We start from the raw sequence: 18,226 nt of genomic DNA, 5'->3' as shown, positions 1-18,226 counted from the left end.
CACAGTATAGTGTTGTTGCCCTTGGTTACCTCCAAAAGTCGGAAGTAAACCCCAACTGCTGAAGACAGCATGCGTCTTGAACATAGAACTCAAAGGACTTGAGCAGGAAGTGACCCGAAAGCCTCTTTCCTGAGGACGAGGTACTCCAGTACAAGGTGCCATGGGATCTGCTACAGGGGGGAGACAAGCTGTGATCTCTATGAACCACAGCAAAGCCCAGCATGGCAAGTTAAGGTACAGCTGTACCCCCCCTACCCTGTGGTAACCACAAGCCATGTAATGGGGAAGGAAATCCTGGTATTGTGACCAACTATTTATACATAGTGAGATTACAGATTACAGGAGAAAGACTGCTGCCAGCTTCCTAAACCAGTATAATTCTTAATTGCATTCTAAATACTTAATCTTTTCTGTTTTGCTCTGTTTCTGTTTTCAAAACAGGGTTTCTGATGGCTGATGGACAAGAGACAGCTGCTGAGAGACAGGAATGAAAGAAAGACTAACAAAATATACCAACCTAAATATTTCAAAAATGCCTTAGCTTTAAAACAGAAGTCAAAAAATATATTTGTAAAATGGAACTTAAACGATGCGCTGCTTTGGAAAAGCAGTTTTGCTTTTGTTTCCACAGGAAACAAGAGGCTATGGATTCGCTCCAAGTTAAGATCCTGAAACTTGACAGGTGATATCTATCAACAAAGGTTATCACTGGTCCTCCCAGGACTTGGTCATTATCTCAAAATTTTATCAGGGACCCTAAACATCCACAGAAAGCAGAAAGCAGTCTGGAGTAAACAACATACACATTCCCAAGAGCTGGGGTGCATAATATGGATTCTTTGGCTATTTGGTAGGTTTTGGATGTTTGTTATATTTAGGGAAATATAAGAATAGAGAATAAAAATACAACTATTAATCTCAGATATTTTGCATTGGCATTTATTTTGGTATAATGATACAAATTTAAAGTTAATTTTGTTACACTGTAAATATGCTTCTATTCTTGTTTAAAGGATTTTTGTATATTGATACAAATTTAATATCTTTATAATTTATCTGTTTCGATTTTTGCTTAAGATATTACCTATACAGTTTGATAATTATGCAATATGAAGTTTTAGTCCTTAAAATCTATTTGAGATCATAAAAAAATACAGGCTAATAGTCACCCCTACTTATAAACCTGTTAATTAGATTTTCAAGGTAATACAGAGATATATTTCAAATAGACAGGTAATCTCAAACATCTCAAAGACCTACAGAATATGGCAATTAAAATGTTCTAAGAACTTAACATAAGATGCATTTACTCCTGGCAGCATCAATTACTTCAAAGAGGAAGATGGGCATTGAAGAAACTTATTACAAAGTTTGCCTTCAATATGAAAAAACTAGTCATTTGGGAAACTGCTCATGCCTGAACTGCTTATAGTATGCTGTATAAACAGGACATGCAGGACCCACAGAAAAACGATCACTAAACTTTGTCAAAACAAGGCGGGATGGTCCTTCGGGGTTCCTGCTTCACAGAAAAAACTGCCAGACATTCTGCAGGACACAGAGGGAAATGACTGATATACTGCCAATATAGGCAAAGGAGTCTTTCAAATTTTCTGCTTTGTGGAAAAGTCCATCAGCCTGTATGCTGAAGATAGATGCCCCAACGTTACAGGAGAACTCGGGGTGACTGTTCAGGGAGCCAGATATCTCTTTCATTTCTAGAGTTTTGAAAGTTGCTTACAATGCATTTCCTGATTACAAAGACCCCTGTGGGGTCTTTGATGGAGTTGAAGACTAGATAGTTATAATCATAGTTTTCCTTAGTTATGATAAAAGATAAATTAGATATAAAACTTTAGACTAGCAAAAATAGAATAGAGTGTTTTATTTAATTTTGCCAAAGACAAATAGACTAAATATTGTAACTGTAATTCTTGCTGTATAATTTTTTAGTTATATGTAATTGTACAATGTTAATGTTAAAAACCTTCCTTCTTAATTAAACAGAAAAGGGGAGATGATGGGGGATGATATTCTGTATGCTGTGAATATATGTTGCTTTATTGGTTGACAAATAAAGTTGCTTTGGCCTATGGTAGAGCAGAATATAGCTAGGTAGGAAAGCCAAACTCAATAGAGCAAAAAAGAAGGGCAGAGTTGGGGAAGATGCTAGCAGTTGCCAGAGAAGCAAGATGTGAGGTAACAAGTCACAAACTATGTGGCAAATATAAAATAATAGAAATGTATTGATTTAAAAGTAAGAGCAAGTCAGTAAAAAGCCTGAGCCATCTGTCAAACTTTATAATTAACATATGCCTCTGAGTGTTTAATTGGGAACTGGCGGGTAGGAGAGAAAATTCGAGTTACATGAGTGGTCAGTCTAGAAAAATATATATGCAGGCAACACTAAATAGATTTAGCAGGATACATGTCTGTGTTAATTCATGTGATGCATATATAACAACAATGGTTGCAGAAGAAGAGGCCATGAATTAGGGGAACATGACTCCTGGTAAGGAGAACAGGAAAGGGATAATATAATTAACTTTAATTAAAAATTTTAAATCATATATAATTCTCTATAAAAACATCTGACTGTGTTAAGTCTGAGTATGTGTCAAACTAAATGACACTGGGTGTCCCAAGCTAAAAACGACAATTAAGGCCAGAGCAACAAATTAAAGCCAATAAAGCATGGTATTCTAAGTTCAGAGCAGGGCCAAATGAGGTATACCCAAACAACAAAAGCAGTACTACCAACAATTGCTAAAATGGTATCTAGCTTTCAGTATTAACAATGCTGTACATGGTCAGCAGTAATGGTATTTGCCACAAAGTCTTAAGGCCTGAGTCAATCCCCAGGACCCATATTGTGGAAGCAGAGAACCAACTCCCACTAGCAGTCCTCGGACCTACGTACATGTACTGTGGAATATATGAACACACGAACACACACACACACACACACAAACACACTCTAAATAAATGTGAAAACGTTTACAACTAAACTATAATTGCTTTATTTGGGTGTTTTTATATAATTTTGTTTTATAATTAAAAAGTTTTTTAAATACCATTAAAGACAAGGTTTGAGCATGCTATAATGAAAAACTGACAGAATAATTATAATATAACCTCGAAGATTTACTAAAGCCTACAAGAGACTATACAAAGTAAAAGTTATATTAGGAGGGAGAGAAAGAAGTATCAACATTTAATGCTTAGCAATGAATTACATAAGCTATTTCTTGAATCTGTTTTGTCTTATACAAAGATGCTCTGTGAAATGAGAGAAGTCTAGGAGGAAATATTGGAGGGGATTAAATATGCACAGATGTCTACATATCTAAAAGAACACATATTTAGGAGAATAAATAAACCATTCTATGAAATCGCATGTGCTTATGTTCTTATTCTCTTTGGTATTTCTGTAGCATAAATATATTGTTCTTACTAGATTTACTTAAGAGTAAAACTCCATATTAAATAAAAGTTTTCCTCTCAGTGACATGTAAACCCTGGCCTTGCATATGACTACAAAGCATATCACCAATAGTTTCACAAATAAAATGCTAATACATATGAAGAACACAGGGAAACAAGAATAAATGATTGTCATGAACTGAGAAGTCATGATTTGAATCAAAGAAATGTTATTGTGACTACAATACAGAAAATAGACATCAGTGAGGGCTGAGAAAACAGTGCTGTGACCACTGTAGAATCCATAGGACATATGCTGGCCTGCCAGTGCTGATGAGAACAAAGCAGTCCTGGTACACACTGGGGAGCAAAAACATAATATCAAAGTTACATGAGAAGCTAAGTCATGGTGACTTTGATGAAGTGAAGAACCAGAGGGGTGGTGGTGAAACATGCCTTTAATCACATCACCTGGGAGGAAGAGGCAGGTAGATTTCCTGGTCTACAAAACAAATCCCAAGCAGCCAGTGGTACACAGAGAAATCCTGTGTCAGAATAAAGAAACGGGGGGGGGGGGAGAAGGAGGAGGAGGAGGAAGAAGGAGGAGAAGGAAGAAGGAGGAGGAAGAAGGAGGAGAAGGAGAAGGAGGAGGGAGGAGGAGGAGAAGGAGGAGGGAGGAGGAGGAGGGAGGAGGAGGAAGGAGGAAAAGAAGGAAGAAAGAGGAGAAGGAGGAGGAGGAGGAAGGAGGAGGAGGAGGAGGAGGAAGAGGAAGAGGAAGAGGAGGAAGAAGAAGAAGAAGAAGAAGAAGAAGAAGAAGAAGAAGAAGAAGAAGAAGAAGAAGAAGAAGAAGAAGAAGAAGAAGAAGAAGAAGACGACGACGACGACGACGACGACGACAAAGGTGAAGAACCATTTTGATGAAACTAGAAAATAAAAGACTGACCCTCCCCCCCAAAAAAAGGACAGATAGAGTAGGAAAATAAAGAATTAATATACAGTTTTAGAACTCAGTAATTTTGCTGTGCCTATTCCACCTTTGAGAAGACATGTCTCTAGCAGACAAATGAATATAGAGGCCTGTTAGGCAAGAAGATTTACTGCACAGGAGTCATCAACAAATTAATGAAAGCTGGAAGATGTTGAATAATGACTCTGTCTTAGAATTACCCTTTTTACTGTAATAGTCCATGGGGAAAAAAACCAAAAAAAAAAGATGAAAAAAATAAGGATGTGCATTCCTCTCCATTATCTGCACAGGGCAAGAAGAACTCCATTTCTACAGAAAGAGAGGCCATGTGTGTGGAGAGGGGTCATAGCTGCTGCAGTCTCTCTCCCTGCACTTGGAGAGTGCATTTACCTGCTCCTGCTTTTGTTTATTATCTCCACTTTTTGGTTATGTGCACATCTGTGTGCTAAGAGTGTGTGATATATGAGTGTTTGAAGTCTTTCTCCTCTGAACTCATTATGCACATCTGTCAGAGCAGACTGACTTTGTATGTGTCCTTGTATTTTCTGATGCTGTATGTCATCGTGTCCTAATGAACTGTGTGATCGCTCTCTTGGCTGACACTGCCCTGACTGCCAGGGCTATAAATTAAGGTAGTGTAATTCTTGAAACTCCGTTAACCCTTTTCAAACTATGTAGTTTGTTTTCCCTAATGAATGTATTGACTCTGTCTCTATTCACAAAGGTTTTGGCTGGTATTACCCTAAATGCCACATCACTTAAGTGTAGAATAATGTCACCACAACATGACATCTCACGCCCCACGAACACAACATGACTCCACTTTCTTATTTAACTCTCTTTTCATTTCTTTGTTCAACCCTGCTCTTCAGATACCCTGCGAACATTTCATTAGATGTACACTTAGGTATCTTTTGAGATACTGATTTTGTTACTTCTAGTTCCTAACTAGCTATCAAGTTATAGAGACTTTTTGCTTTGCTTTCTTTTGTTTTAGAGACAGGGTCTCACTTTATAGAGCTGACCTGGTGTTGTCCTCCTGAGAAGTGTGGGTGCAGTGGTATATTATTTGCATTTTGACAAATAAATCTTGCCTGAAGACCAGAGGCAAAGCTAAAGCTACTAGAAGTCAGTCAATGGTGAGACACACCTTTAATCCCAGGATTTGGGAGACAAAGGCAGACAGATCTCTGGGAGTTCAAGACCACCCTGGGCTACACAAGATCACTACAGAAATAAATCCAGGTGGCAGTGATCTACACCTTTAATCCCAGTACTGGGGAGTCATATGCCCTTAATCCCAGCACCAAGGGAATATAAAATAAGAGGAGAAAGAGGTTTAGTCTGCTTAGCTTGTGGTCGTCCAGCCTTAGTAGAGGTAAGACTTTTCTAGTGGCTTTGCTGCCTTGCTATTTGGGTTTTCAGGTTGAACCCCAATTTCAGTCTCTGGGTTTTTATTATTCATGCTACATGTGGGAATTGCAAGGAAAAGGAAAAATAAAAAATGTATATATTCACCTTGTCCTTAGAAAAATTACAAATATTAGTATTCAAAGATTCCATGAGATAGATATGCTCTATAAACTATGATGTCACTTGAAAATAAAAATTTCAATTGTTCTTTGTACCTTATTGTATTGGCAGAAATTTTGTTCAACAGGCATATGCTGCACAAACCATTGCTACCTATGCAGACTACATATATTAATACAACAGAGGTCTCCTAAGATTATACTGGCTGATGAACTGTAGACATCTTAGTTTATTTAAATACACTCTAAGATATTCACCAAAAAAAAAAAACACCTAACAAGATGTTCTGATGACATCTCCCCATCAGTAAGCAACAAATAAGTAAGTAAGAGTGGTGAACGCTTCATTCACTCATTGCCAAATTAGCACATTCTCAATATAACACGTGCTTTCAAACTGCTTTTGAGACCCACAAGGTAAATAAAAGCATAATGAAAGCCTGGCATCTCTACCCCCATTTTGCATTTGTCTCCCTTATTTTAAAGCAGACTGTTCCTTGGCTCTAAACAGGCATGACAGTCACTCAAGGATAGAAATGACCCCAATGTGGGTCTTCTCCACCTATCTCATAAGCCTCATGGGAAGGGCCAGCCATAACCTGGAGGTCAAGCTAGAGCTGACCAATCCAAGCCTTGTCTATGGGAGCCCAGTGACGATGGGAGCAATACCTGTACCTTTGGCTGTTTAAATTGATATGTGCTTTGGCTCTTTGCTTTTCTTCTTCAAAGAACTGGAAGAGCATCACTCTTCCTTGAACCTCTCTTTGTTGTCACCCCTTCTTACAGAGTTATGTGATGTCCCAGAGCAAGACCAGAGGAAGGTGGCATTTATAGGAGAAGCAAAGCGCTCAGAATTGTGTTGCTCTCTGTTTGGGCCTCTTGTGAATATTTCATCTGGTCTCCTTCCATTTGTTTGTAATCAGAAGTGGGATCAGTACCAGAATGAGTTTACTACTATTAGTTTTGCTTTATGTATTTAAAGTTCTGGTTTAACATTTACACTGTCCTGTGTTCTTGTGAATTGATCTTTACCAAGATCTAATTATTCATCTTTTTCTGTGAGTGTGCATGCGTGTGTGTGTGTGTGCGTGCGTGCGTGCGTGCGTGTGTGTGTGTGTGTGTGTGCATACAGGATGAGTAGAGAGGTCGGAAGACAGTTTGTGGGAGTCCATTCTCTCCTTCCAGAATGTGGGTTCTGAAGAACTGAATTCTGCTTGTCAGGCTGGTGGCAAACATCTTTACTGCCCCGGGCCATTTAACTGGCCCGGGATGCTTCTTTTTTAGTGAAGTTATGACTATTAAAATTATAAATTGCATCTTGTACTTTAATTAAAATATTTAGCTTTGAATTAGCAGTGTTCAGATTAGTGCTATGATGCTTTTTATGAATACTAAGAGATCACAGCAAATAAAATTACCTAACCTTCCTCTTGACACTCAAAGGTCAATGAAGTAGCAGAAGAAAAAATAAAATTTGGATGTAAAAGCAAATATGGGGTTAAGAATAGGTTACAGGACAGTTGAGTCTGAGAACACTCGAGGCAAAGACTCAAAAACCCAGAATGTCAGCCTTCTCCCAGCATGTGACAGTGAGCAACAACACACTGTGCTAACAGCTAAAATTCCTAGATCTCAAATTCAAGCAGAACTGAAGTAGAAACTGAAAACAAGGACAAAAGGTGGCTATGCCTTATTGATTAGCCATTATTAACCCTTACACACATATCTGCAATATCAAGTGATAGCCACATCAAAATTTACACTTTGTAAAACGACCAACATAATGCTATTAAAGAAAAAATTAGCACCTATTCAAGGAAAATTCAAACCCCTAAAAAGAAAACAATGATAATGAAATAACTGAACTGGCAGAAAGACTTTAAAGTACTTTGTTAAAAATTTTCCAAGACCAAGAAGGAGAATCAAATAAACATAAGGAATTTAAATATGACCCAGAGAAATAATGATATGAAATCAATTCAAAACACAGACAAGAGGAGCTACAGAGATAGCTCAGCATTTCAGGACACTTGCTAGTTTTCCAGAGGGCCTGGATTCAATTCCCAGCACCTACATGGTAGTTCACAACCATCTCTAACTCTAGTTACAGGAAACACAAAATCCTCTTCTGACCTCCAAGGACACCAGGCACACACATGATATTCAGACGTACATACAGGCAAAACACCCATACACATAAAATAAAAACATATAAAGTTATCAAAGTAAACAAAAAAATCAGCATCTTCTAGGCTTTCTACTATTCCAAGCAGAGAAAAGCAGAGTGGATTTGTTTAGATCCTTTAATGCTTCAGAACCATCAAGGAATGTTGGCTGTACACCCACCCGCCCACTGGTGTAACCAACAGAGCAGCATAAAGGCCTTTGTTTGGGAGACTAAAAAAACAGTTCATTCCAAAAAATACTTGTAAACAACTGGATTCCCAGCAAACACATAAAAAGCCAGGCATGGTGGTACACACTTGCAATCCCAGCACATTGGAGATGGAAACAGGAGGATCCCTGGAGCTCAATGGCCAGCTAGCCCAGCTGGGCACCAGGTTCAGAAAAAAATCCTATCCCCCACTCTCCAAATGCAGTGAAGAGCAAGTGAAGAGGGAGGAGGAAAGAAAAACAAGAAAACACGTACACAAGCATACCACACACACACACACACACACACACACACACACACACACACACACTACACAAGACCTTAGTTTCAAACCCATCAGTGTCTGATATTTTCAGACCATTGATTAACAACAAACAGCAGTCCCTACAAACATTAGACTCTTGGCACTTCTTCTCCCCACCCCTATGTGTTTTTACTAATATTTTTAGTAAATTTTGACGTCTTCAAGATTCAAGGAGAACTGAGACAGAATGTGGTAAGATCTACGTGTTTTGCTTGATTTTACCGAAGTACACTTATGGCAGAAGTGATTCCATACAAAGTGGACCCTTCATCAGCACTTACCGAGTGAAACCCTGTTAAGAGTCATATTCAATAGATAAATGTCCCAGTTTGGCATGACATGCATATGAAATACAACCACTTTATTGGGGGTCTTTCCACTCAGAGCAGAAGGACAGCTCCTTTTCATGTAAACAAACTCTCCAATAGCTTTTATCTAGCCCATCAGTCACTGTCTAGCAGCTTTCTCCAGTCCAGAGCTACCTCAGGAATAACCAGCTATGCTTCTGAATCCTATATAGACACCTATGCTTGCTCAGTAGCAAGCTCTGCCATCTGGGTCCTATATTAACCTTAATATCTCTTCTACCACAAAACAGTTAAAACTTCTAAATTAGTCACCTTCCCATTTTAATAATGATATTTCCGGACACTCATGATACAGAGCTGAAAACTAAGACAGCACCTTTCCAAAACACCTAGCTCCAGGAGTTTCTTAGTTTACCCTCCCACCAACTGCATACCTCCCAGTACCGTCACTGTGACAGTACTATCCAGTGCTCAGGAGTAATCTTTCCCACGGGGGCGGGGGTGGTGGTCATGGACCTAAATGGCCAACATCATCACAATCAGTCCCAGAGCTCTTCATGGCTTTCATTACAGAAGATGATATCTCAAGGACTGTATACTTCATTTCTTACTAGTCTGCCTTTCGTGTTCTACCCAGAAGAGCAATCTCTACAGGAATAAGATCTCAATCCTTTTACCTTTAGTAACAGAGCACAATGATGCTATAATTTCACAGCACAGTGACCAGAAAGTCATCCAAGAATCAAAGGGACCTATCTCATCCGCCACCTTTCAGCCTCTCTTCATAAAACACATGTTTCGGTGAATCAAGGTTGATACTCAGAGTCTACTTTTTCCTGATATCTACTACAATGATTTTTGGCACCACCCATAGTTAGGAAAATGTTACGAGGCACAGACTTCCACAGAAACTGTACTTGAGATACTAACTGCAAGATGAAGGTTTCTAAAGGTCTTACTGGAATTTGACAATTTGGTAGAACTCAAAGAATTCAGGAAAGTGATATATTTATGATTAGAATTATGGTCAAAAGATGAACACACACACACACACCAAGAAAGAGCCACATAAGGCAAGGTCTGGGATGGTCATGAATTCAAAGCATCTACGTCTTCTCCTAATGAAGCCAGTACGTGTCATCTCCATGGCACACTTACACAAAACAACACACACAGGGCACTGTTAACAAAGATGCCACCCACTACCCAGTGTCCAGGGGCTTTTATTGGAATTGTCTTACAAAGTCAAGGCTGATTAAATTACTGTCCACATGAATGAACCCTACCTCCAGCACTTTCTCTTTATCTCCCAGAGGCCAGTCTAATAAAGGATTCAAAGCAACTCTCTTCGCAGTGTTTGCTAATTCTGGCAGAGCAGACCTCTAGGACTAAGCTACCTAATTAGCATAATCTCCCAGAGACCACAATGAATTATCAAGCTGGAAATTCCAAAAATGCAGAGATTCCCACACAGAAAAAGAGATGCAAACTGAGGTTCCACAGCTGTCCATGACTATAAGACTCTGATTCTTCTAAGTCGATCCAATAAACTATACAGTCAGTTACAATATTCAGTGGCTAAGAATCATCTTAAAATCTTAAAAGGAGGATCTTTATAGATCCTGAATAACCTATTAATGTGACCTGCCAATCATCAATGGTGTAGAGCAAATCATTTACCTGTATTTCATTTAGTGGAAAAACAACTTCTGTAGGCTTTTACTGATGTAAAAGATTATTTCTATGAGCCAATGCCTTAGCAGCCATATTATTTAATAAGATAATAGCCTGCTCTGTTTCAGGTGTTATTTTTTTTTATTCATCTATTTATTTCACATCCCAGCTGCAGCCTCCCTATCTCATCCTCTCCCTCATTCCCCAATCCCCTCCTCTTCCATCTCCATCCAGGAAGGGCAGATATCCCATGAGTATCAATAAGACATGGCATATCAAGTTGCAGTACAACTAAGCATGTCCCCATGTATTAAGGTTGGGCAAGGTGAACAATAAGGTTCCAGGAGCCAGTAAAAGAGTAAAAGACAGGCCCTGTTGCCACTGTTAGGAGTCCAACTAGAAGACCAAGCTACACAACTGTAGCATGTATGCAGAGTGTCCAGTTGAGTCCCATGGCATGCTCCTAGCAACAGTGGATACGTAGCCTAAACCGGTCATCTCCTATGACCAGACTGGTGCCTGGCCCAACTGTCAGCAGAAAGGCTTCAACCAGAACTGATGGAGGCAAATACAGAGACCCACAGCCAAACATTAGGCAGAGTTCCTTGCTTTAAAAGTAATAATAGCAAAAAGTAAATCTAATCTTATTGAAACATGACAGTAAAGTTAAACCACTGGCACCTCTAGCTCTAGAAAACACTAGTGGAAAAAACCTGCTTAGAAAAGTCAGGGAGAGCTGTGGCTGTTTTGGGTAAAAGACAGCACCTATAAACTTCTTAGTCCTAGTGAACCTTCTCATTATTATACCTTCTTTTTAAACTAAGGAAGCAACAGCAAATCGCCAAGCATTTTGGATTAGAATGGATTTTTTTGTATGATGATAAATTCCTATGGTCATAAAAGTACACTTAGGTGAACAAAAATTAAATTAGAGATGTATGACTAAAACTGTAAACTGCTAATCTTATAAAACTAATAACTTTTCATAAGCTACTAAAAAACATTTAAGACATGCAAATTAATGGTCAATCACCCTTTAAATAATCAAATCTTTAATATGCTTAAAACTAAGTTTGTAGTCACACAAATATGATTCACTTAAAAAGACAGGCTTTGTCCTTCTATATATGTTTTCAAGGCTAAGCCTAAAACAAGTAACTAAAAACAAATTTTGTTTAAAATAAGACATACTTAATAGATGGTGCCTGGTCAAATTATGCATCATCCAATTACACACTAGTAACATCAGCAAAATAAGAAGGTTTATATTGTCTTTAGTGATAAAACTTCATTTTTCAATTAATATTTTTGTACAATATAACAAAATTTAAAAAATAACAACTTAAATATACTTGGGATGGATTGAAAGGGAAAATAAGAAAAACTGAAAACATGAAGTTTTTAGAATATATTTTCTGGGCAGACTAGAAAGATGGCTCAATGGTTAAGAGCACTGAGTACTCTTCTAGAGGACAGGGGTTCAATTCCCAGCACCCATTTGCCATCTCACAACTGTCTTAATTCCAGTTCCAGGGGATCCAACACCCTCACACAGACAAATGTGTCCATAACATAGAAAGAAAAAATATTTTTAAAAGAATATTTTTCCTAGATAATATGATGAAAAAATGCAAACATAATTATATGTTTCTTAAATCCCCTTGGAGGCCAAAAGGAGTTTAACCAAAAAGACATCCAGAACAAATTAGATTATTTTGAAGTTTCCACCTACAATTACTTTGGATAAGGCCTACGATGTAGTAATATGAGCGGCGGGGCTGCGTCCCCAATACCCCAGCCGCCTGCTCGGCTAGCTTTTGTCCCGAAATAACAACACACAAACTGTATTCATTTAATCACTGCTTGGCCCATTTCTATCTAGGCTAATTCTCACATATTAATTTAGCCCATTTCTAATCATCTGTGTAGCGCCCCTAGGTGCGCTTACCGGGAAGATTCCAGCCTCTGTCCATCCTGGGTCAGAGCGTCATAGTGTGCGTCTGCCTGGGAGCTGGGAGCATGGCATCTCTGCTGTCTACAATTAATTAGATTCACTTCCTTGTTCAGGCACTTACTATAAACCCACCTCCTTATGCAGCTGTATACAGTAAACTTACCACCTCATCAATTCAGATGGATAAAATAAAGGCACTAAATTTGCAGGTTGCTGATGCTCCTGCTGCCCTTGGAGCATTTCCACCAGAGTGAGCACAGTACAGGTGGTCCAGTGTTCCTGTGTGCCTGTCTTTTCTTCATTCCCTTCTTGTCCCAGTCACATCAATTCCTGAAGCCATGCAGCACATGGCAACTAACTGTAGCTGTCAATTATATAGTAGGTTGTGGCCTCAACAATAAGCCGGAGCCAAGTTGTACTTCACTGCACTTTAAGCCTTTCAAAAATTTACTTTAATTTCTACAGGTTTGCAATACTTACACAGTGGATGATAGATTTTAGTTAATACATGCTTAATAAGCTGAAATATTAGTGCATTAGTAGCATAGCTATAATGTATATAGTGGCTGTCATAGTGGTATTAACGACTAGCACTTTTATATGCAAAGACAGAAGATGATATAAGTATCTATCTAAATTACAAAAAGAAATGTGCTCTAAGATGGCTGCTATAGCAATTTATAATTACAAAGTATTAGAAATAATCCTGATAATCATTGTTACTAGAATGACTGAATAAATATGTACCAACAAAAAAATGTAGCATGAGTTACCATGAAAAAATGGGAATTTATCCCTGAAATGATACTAAATAAATACTTTAAGCAAATGAAGACATAAAGAAAGCCTAAAGTTAAATACAGACGGTAGCTAATGAACCTTAACATTATGGCAAATTGCTAACTACCAAGGATAGGTTGAGAACTTAAAAAAAAAAAGGAAACATGAAAAGTAGTATTTAACCTATAAACTATTAAGAATAAAGCTGAAAAGAAAGATGTGATCCACACATGCATGCATATAGTTACATTTATAGCACACACTACGATCCTAGTATATATACATGTTATGGTATAGGTTTCTTAGCTGAGAAGATAGTTAAAGAGAAGAAAAATGAAAGACTACAATGGACTCTGTGCTAATGGGTGGAGTTGAAGGCACCACTATGAATACTAAATAACAGATATTATACACAATTCCTACCTACTTTTAGCATGATGCTTAAAAATCAATGACATGCAAAAAGCCCATCTGGTCATTAGTTTGGGTTTCTAAGTCTATTTCTAGAAGTGGATATTTTACAAAACAAACCTAAAGCCAAAACAAGGAATGTTCAAAAGTAAGGAGCCATTCAGAAACATACAGAAGCCGGCAAAATCAATCTGAATAACAATACTGCTGACATACAGAGTAACACCTATCCGTCCATAGTGACATGGATCACCTTAACCAGACAAGAAACAGAGATAGCTCTACTTTTTATTATTCCAATTTAAAAAGCATCAACAGACCTAACACTGAAAAAGATGAATGTCTGCACATTCTCAAAGTAGCTGTACAAAATAAAAAGAAACAAATTTGCATTTGAAAAGTTTGGTGGGTATTATTTCAATCATCTGAACAAAGTATTATCAACAGAAGTATCAAATCAGGGAACAGCCAGAGGGATGAAGATGAGTTTGAAATTCCCATTTACCTATTTTAAGACTGTCTCAACTTTCTGTAAGCCGTCCCTCACCATCCCATCTACACTGGCATGACATTTCTAGTTACTGGCAGCTTGCTATTATGACACGTGAGGCCTTAGAAACTCACTTGCTAAAGATGTTACGTCACAATATGCATGGAAAATACTAAACAGCAATAAACAGTAGCTGCAGTTTAAGAGTTTCTATTTACTTTTTAATTGAATGGCAATCCTTATGGGGCCTTTCATGGTATTCATTTCAATAAACATTAAACTGAGACCTTTGAACCTAAAACCGAAATGAGCAATGAGGAAAAATAAAGTACCAACTATATTCAAGAGAAGAAGCAGGAAGTAGAAGGTAAAGTGACCAGATTGACTGAAGTAAATGAGAAGAGGTTGTAGAAAATGAAAGCCAGAGGGCAGATTCCATATTACAAAGAGTGGGAAGCCAACAGGGAGGCAACAAGTCTAACCAGCAACTCTGGCAGAACTAAGAAAATCAGAAATAATAATTGCAACTTCTAAATCTGAGAGGTGATATTTCCATCTGTATGATCAATCCAGCATGAAATTCCTCACTTCCCAAATATCGTAGTGTTAGCACACGGGTTAGCACACAATGCTGTAGTGCTCCTGTTTAATAACCTTGGCATCACAGCAAAGAGAGTCCCACACAATAAAACAAACAAGCTACAACTCATTAAAAGAAGCCAGGCACAAAATAATATGTGCCCAGATCCATTTATATACAGTTTAAGAACAGTACCATTAATCTACAGTGACAGAAGAAATATTCCAGCATCCTTTCCTCTCTTTCTCGTGGTAAGAAATAACTTTTCTCTGGAATAAGAGGATCAATAAAAGGAACAGAAAAGAATTTTTTGAAGTGACAGAATATTCCCCATAACCATCTGGACAAGGCCACAAAAAGTCCATGAGCTGTTTGTCCTTTACTGAATGTAAATTATACACAAGTACTACTAAGCATGTAAACCAACAGCCAAATTCCAGCTAGTGACTGTTTCCAAAGTGCTGGTCTGAAAGGTCTCTGTTTATCCTTGACAACATAAGAACTTGCACCAAGTGTCCTTAGCACTCTTTTACTTCAAATACAAAGTCTTGCTTTAAAGGCAGCATCAGCTGAAGGAAACAGGAGCTGACTGGGGATGCTGCCCAGTGCTGCAGTGCTGACACAGCATGCACAGACCCTGGGCTAAATTCACAACAGGGCAGTGGGCACTCTCCTCTAACCTGTATCAGTAGTGACAACTGGCGTACAATCTAGAAACACTTCACTTATATTCACTGGGACTGGAGTTAATTAACATTGTTGTAAGGTCCAAGAACAGAGAGAGCATGCTAAAGCTCATTTGGAGTTAAGTTACAAGAATTAACAGGAATTATTTTATCAAAGAAAAGGAAAATGGAAAAGCAGAAAGAAGAAGACAATGTAAGTAAAAATAGTAAGATGTCAGAGTGAAGTACACCAAAAACGCAAAAGCAAACTCTTTGGTTAAAAGAAAAAAACAAAATTCTTCTTAAATAAATTATTTGCTAAGGATCAAGCAGGTTTACTGTAGAAGGAAGGGAAATAAACAAATAAACTGACAAAGTATACTGATATCTGAGCAAAAAGAGGGAAAACAAAATGCATCGGCCGAAACAGAGCATCTCAACGAAGACCAAACAGTTAAGAGATGTATCATAAAGGCAAAAAAGTTGAAAATGGTCAAAGCAAAAACTATGAACTTCCATCAAAAACAGTGAATCCACTATCAAAGAACTTAACATGCTTTGCTGATACATCCATCCTTTCTCAGACTGTCTTCCCCTGGGATCAATAAAGAAAAATATTAAAATTGGGCAAGGCGATGTAGACTTTTAAGTCCAGCACTTATGAGGCAGAGGCAAGCAGATCCCTGTGAATCTGAAGTCAGCCTGGTCTACACATAGAGTTCTGGGACAGACATGCCTCATAGTGAAACCCAGACTCAAAACGAAGCAGAGAGAAAAATCAGGAGCCACCATCTTGTTCTACAGTACAGTAAAGACTTGCTGCTTCCAATCATTATACTCAAGTACAGTAAAGAAGACAAGCACTCACGGATTTTAACACCAAGGTCATCCATGTACATTCTAAACTCTGCAAAGAGGGCCTTCTGTCAGTTATGATAATGAACCTTTAAAACAGCCTAAGTGACCTACGACTGCCTTCTACAGGACAAAATGTTGATAAGAACCTCAATTATACATTTAAAAGCTATTAATAAAGAACATAGTGAAGTCTTAAACTGTAACTTTGACCTAAACAGAGAAAGATACTCTGTAAATTATATATACAAACAAAGGCTTCCTTATGTATGTAAAACTTAAAAATCTCTTGGGAAATATCTGTTTTCTTTATGTCACAGACTTATATGAATATAGAATGTCATGCTGTCTAAAAAGACAATTAGAATGCTGTATATCTACAAACCAATTTGATTGAATGAGGATTTCTATTTTATGACCTAAATAATTACATTGAGCCATTTTAAATACACCAGCTACATTTTATTCATGTGTCATTATCCATGTGACTTGTAATGTCTTGTAAAAGAGTCAAGCATTATTGCCAACAGCTCTTCTAGTTCCCTCTTTCCAGAAACAGAGATTACATTTCCTATCCCCTGAGTATTTATGTGGGACCACAGACAAGCTCTGATGATCAGGTTATGAGTGAAAGCACCCAGTGCCACTTGCAGGCCAAATTAAATACTGCAAGACTATGACCGAAGATACTGCCTTCTTCTATCACAGGAAGAAGGGGCTTCACAGACAAGGTCAAGCTCAAGGCCAAAGCAGCTTAGGTCACTACATACAACTGTCCCAGAGACTGTCCAGACCTACAACAGACTTTGCAAAAACAAAGGTCAAAACCTTCCCTTATATTAAGCCACACTGAGTTGGTGGTAGAATGGTAGCCCATCAACACAACCTAACACAGGGTTTGCCAACAGCTAATTCCTGGTCACAGAGCAACTTCTCCACACTCTCTGTGAAACGCTGCTGTTAAGCACCACCCCTGACCTCCCTTCACCAGTGGCACTTCTCAATACAGCAACTAAAAAATGTCTACAGGCCATGCATGCCCTTCACCTTCTTGAAAGCCATGTTCTTAGGTTAACCTGACCAAAGCAGTAAGCACAAATGCCTGGATGTATTGTGTGTGTGTGTGTGTGTGTGTGTGTGTGTGTGTGTGTGTACACTAAAAAAAATGTTACATACCATACACTTGATGTTTTAGTTACACATTTTAGAAGCCATTAGCAGACAGGTACAAATTCCTATTCTCAAATAAGAAAGCTGATTTCTAGGTTTAAAGTGTTTATCAGTGTCATGTGTCCCTGTATAACAGAGTAAGAATAAAACTCCAAAAGGGCGCACAAATTCATACATACTATGCTGTTCATTTCAGAGGACTCATAGCTGCCAACAGGATGGACACTCCCAATGGGTTCTAGGCCCTCTTCGTCCCACATGTACGTTCCATCAGAGCTGTCAGATGGAGAGAGTTCAAATGAAGATCCAGCTCTGTAATCCGCATCTGGTGAAACCAAGTTATTCCCAGAGGTGTGCTTTGCACATTCACTCCTGTCTTCAAATGGTGTTAAAAGAAAAAAAAAAAACAGGAATTTACAAAACGATCATTTCTCATTTCTAAAATATAAGCTCTAATAATCCAATGTATCATAACAGCATTTTGTTCAAAAACCCAAATTATAGCTTGCTTCTAAATTCCAAATAAATGTAACAAAAAAGGAGGCAGAGTTTTAAAAAATAAGCTGCTAAACATTCTGTAGCAAACAAACTCACTCTGCAACATTTCTTACATCCTCATTCCTTTAATATTTCCCACAATATTTATTTTATTTTGGTTTGATTTGGTTTTGGTTTTTCGAGACAGGGTTTCTCTGTAGCTTTGGGGCCTGTCCTAGAA

General features: G+C 38.1%; 1 protein-coding gene across 6 annotated transcripts in view; it reads right to left on the bottom strand.

Moving 5' to 3' along the window:
- The window catches only part of Ccser2 (coiled-coil serine rich protein 2), a 110,022-nt gene that overhangs the window by 64,733 nt on the left and 27,063 nt on the right, over nt 1–18,226 (bottom strand). For all 6 annotated transcript variants that reach the window (XR_012912089.1, XM_075988688.1, XM_075988685.1 and 3 more), the window contains exon 3: nt 17,688–17,884. Coding sequence is in view for 5 of the 6 variants with exons in the window: in XM_075988688.1 (XP_075844803.1) it covers nt 17,688–17,884 (197 nt within the window). In the remaining variant the exon portion in view is untranslated. The remainder of the gene's footprint in view (nt 1–17,687; nt 17,885–18,226) is intronic.

Source organism: Microtus pennsylvanicus, chromosome 10 (genome assembly GCF_037038515.1).
Source record: "Microtus pennsylvanicus isolate mMicPen1 chromosome 10, mMicPen1.hap1, whole genome shotgun sequence".
Lineage (NCBI taxonomy): Eukaryota > Metazoa > Chordata > Mammalia > Rodentia > Cricetidae > Microtus > Microtus pennsylvanicus.
The sequence above is the reverse complement of the archived record's forward strand: the minus strand, read 5'-3'. Positions and strand labels throughout refer to the sequence as shown.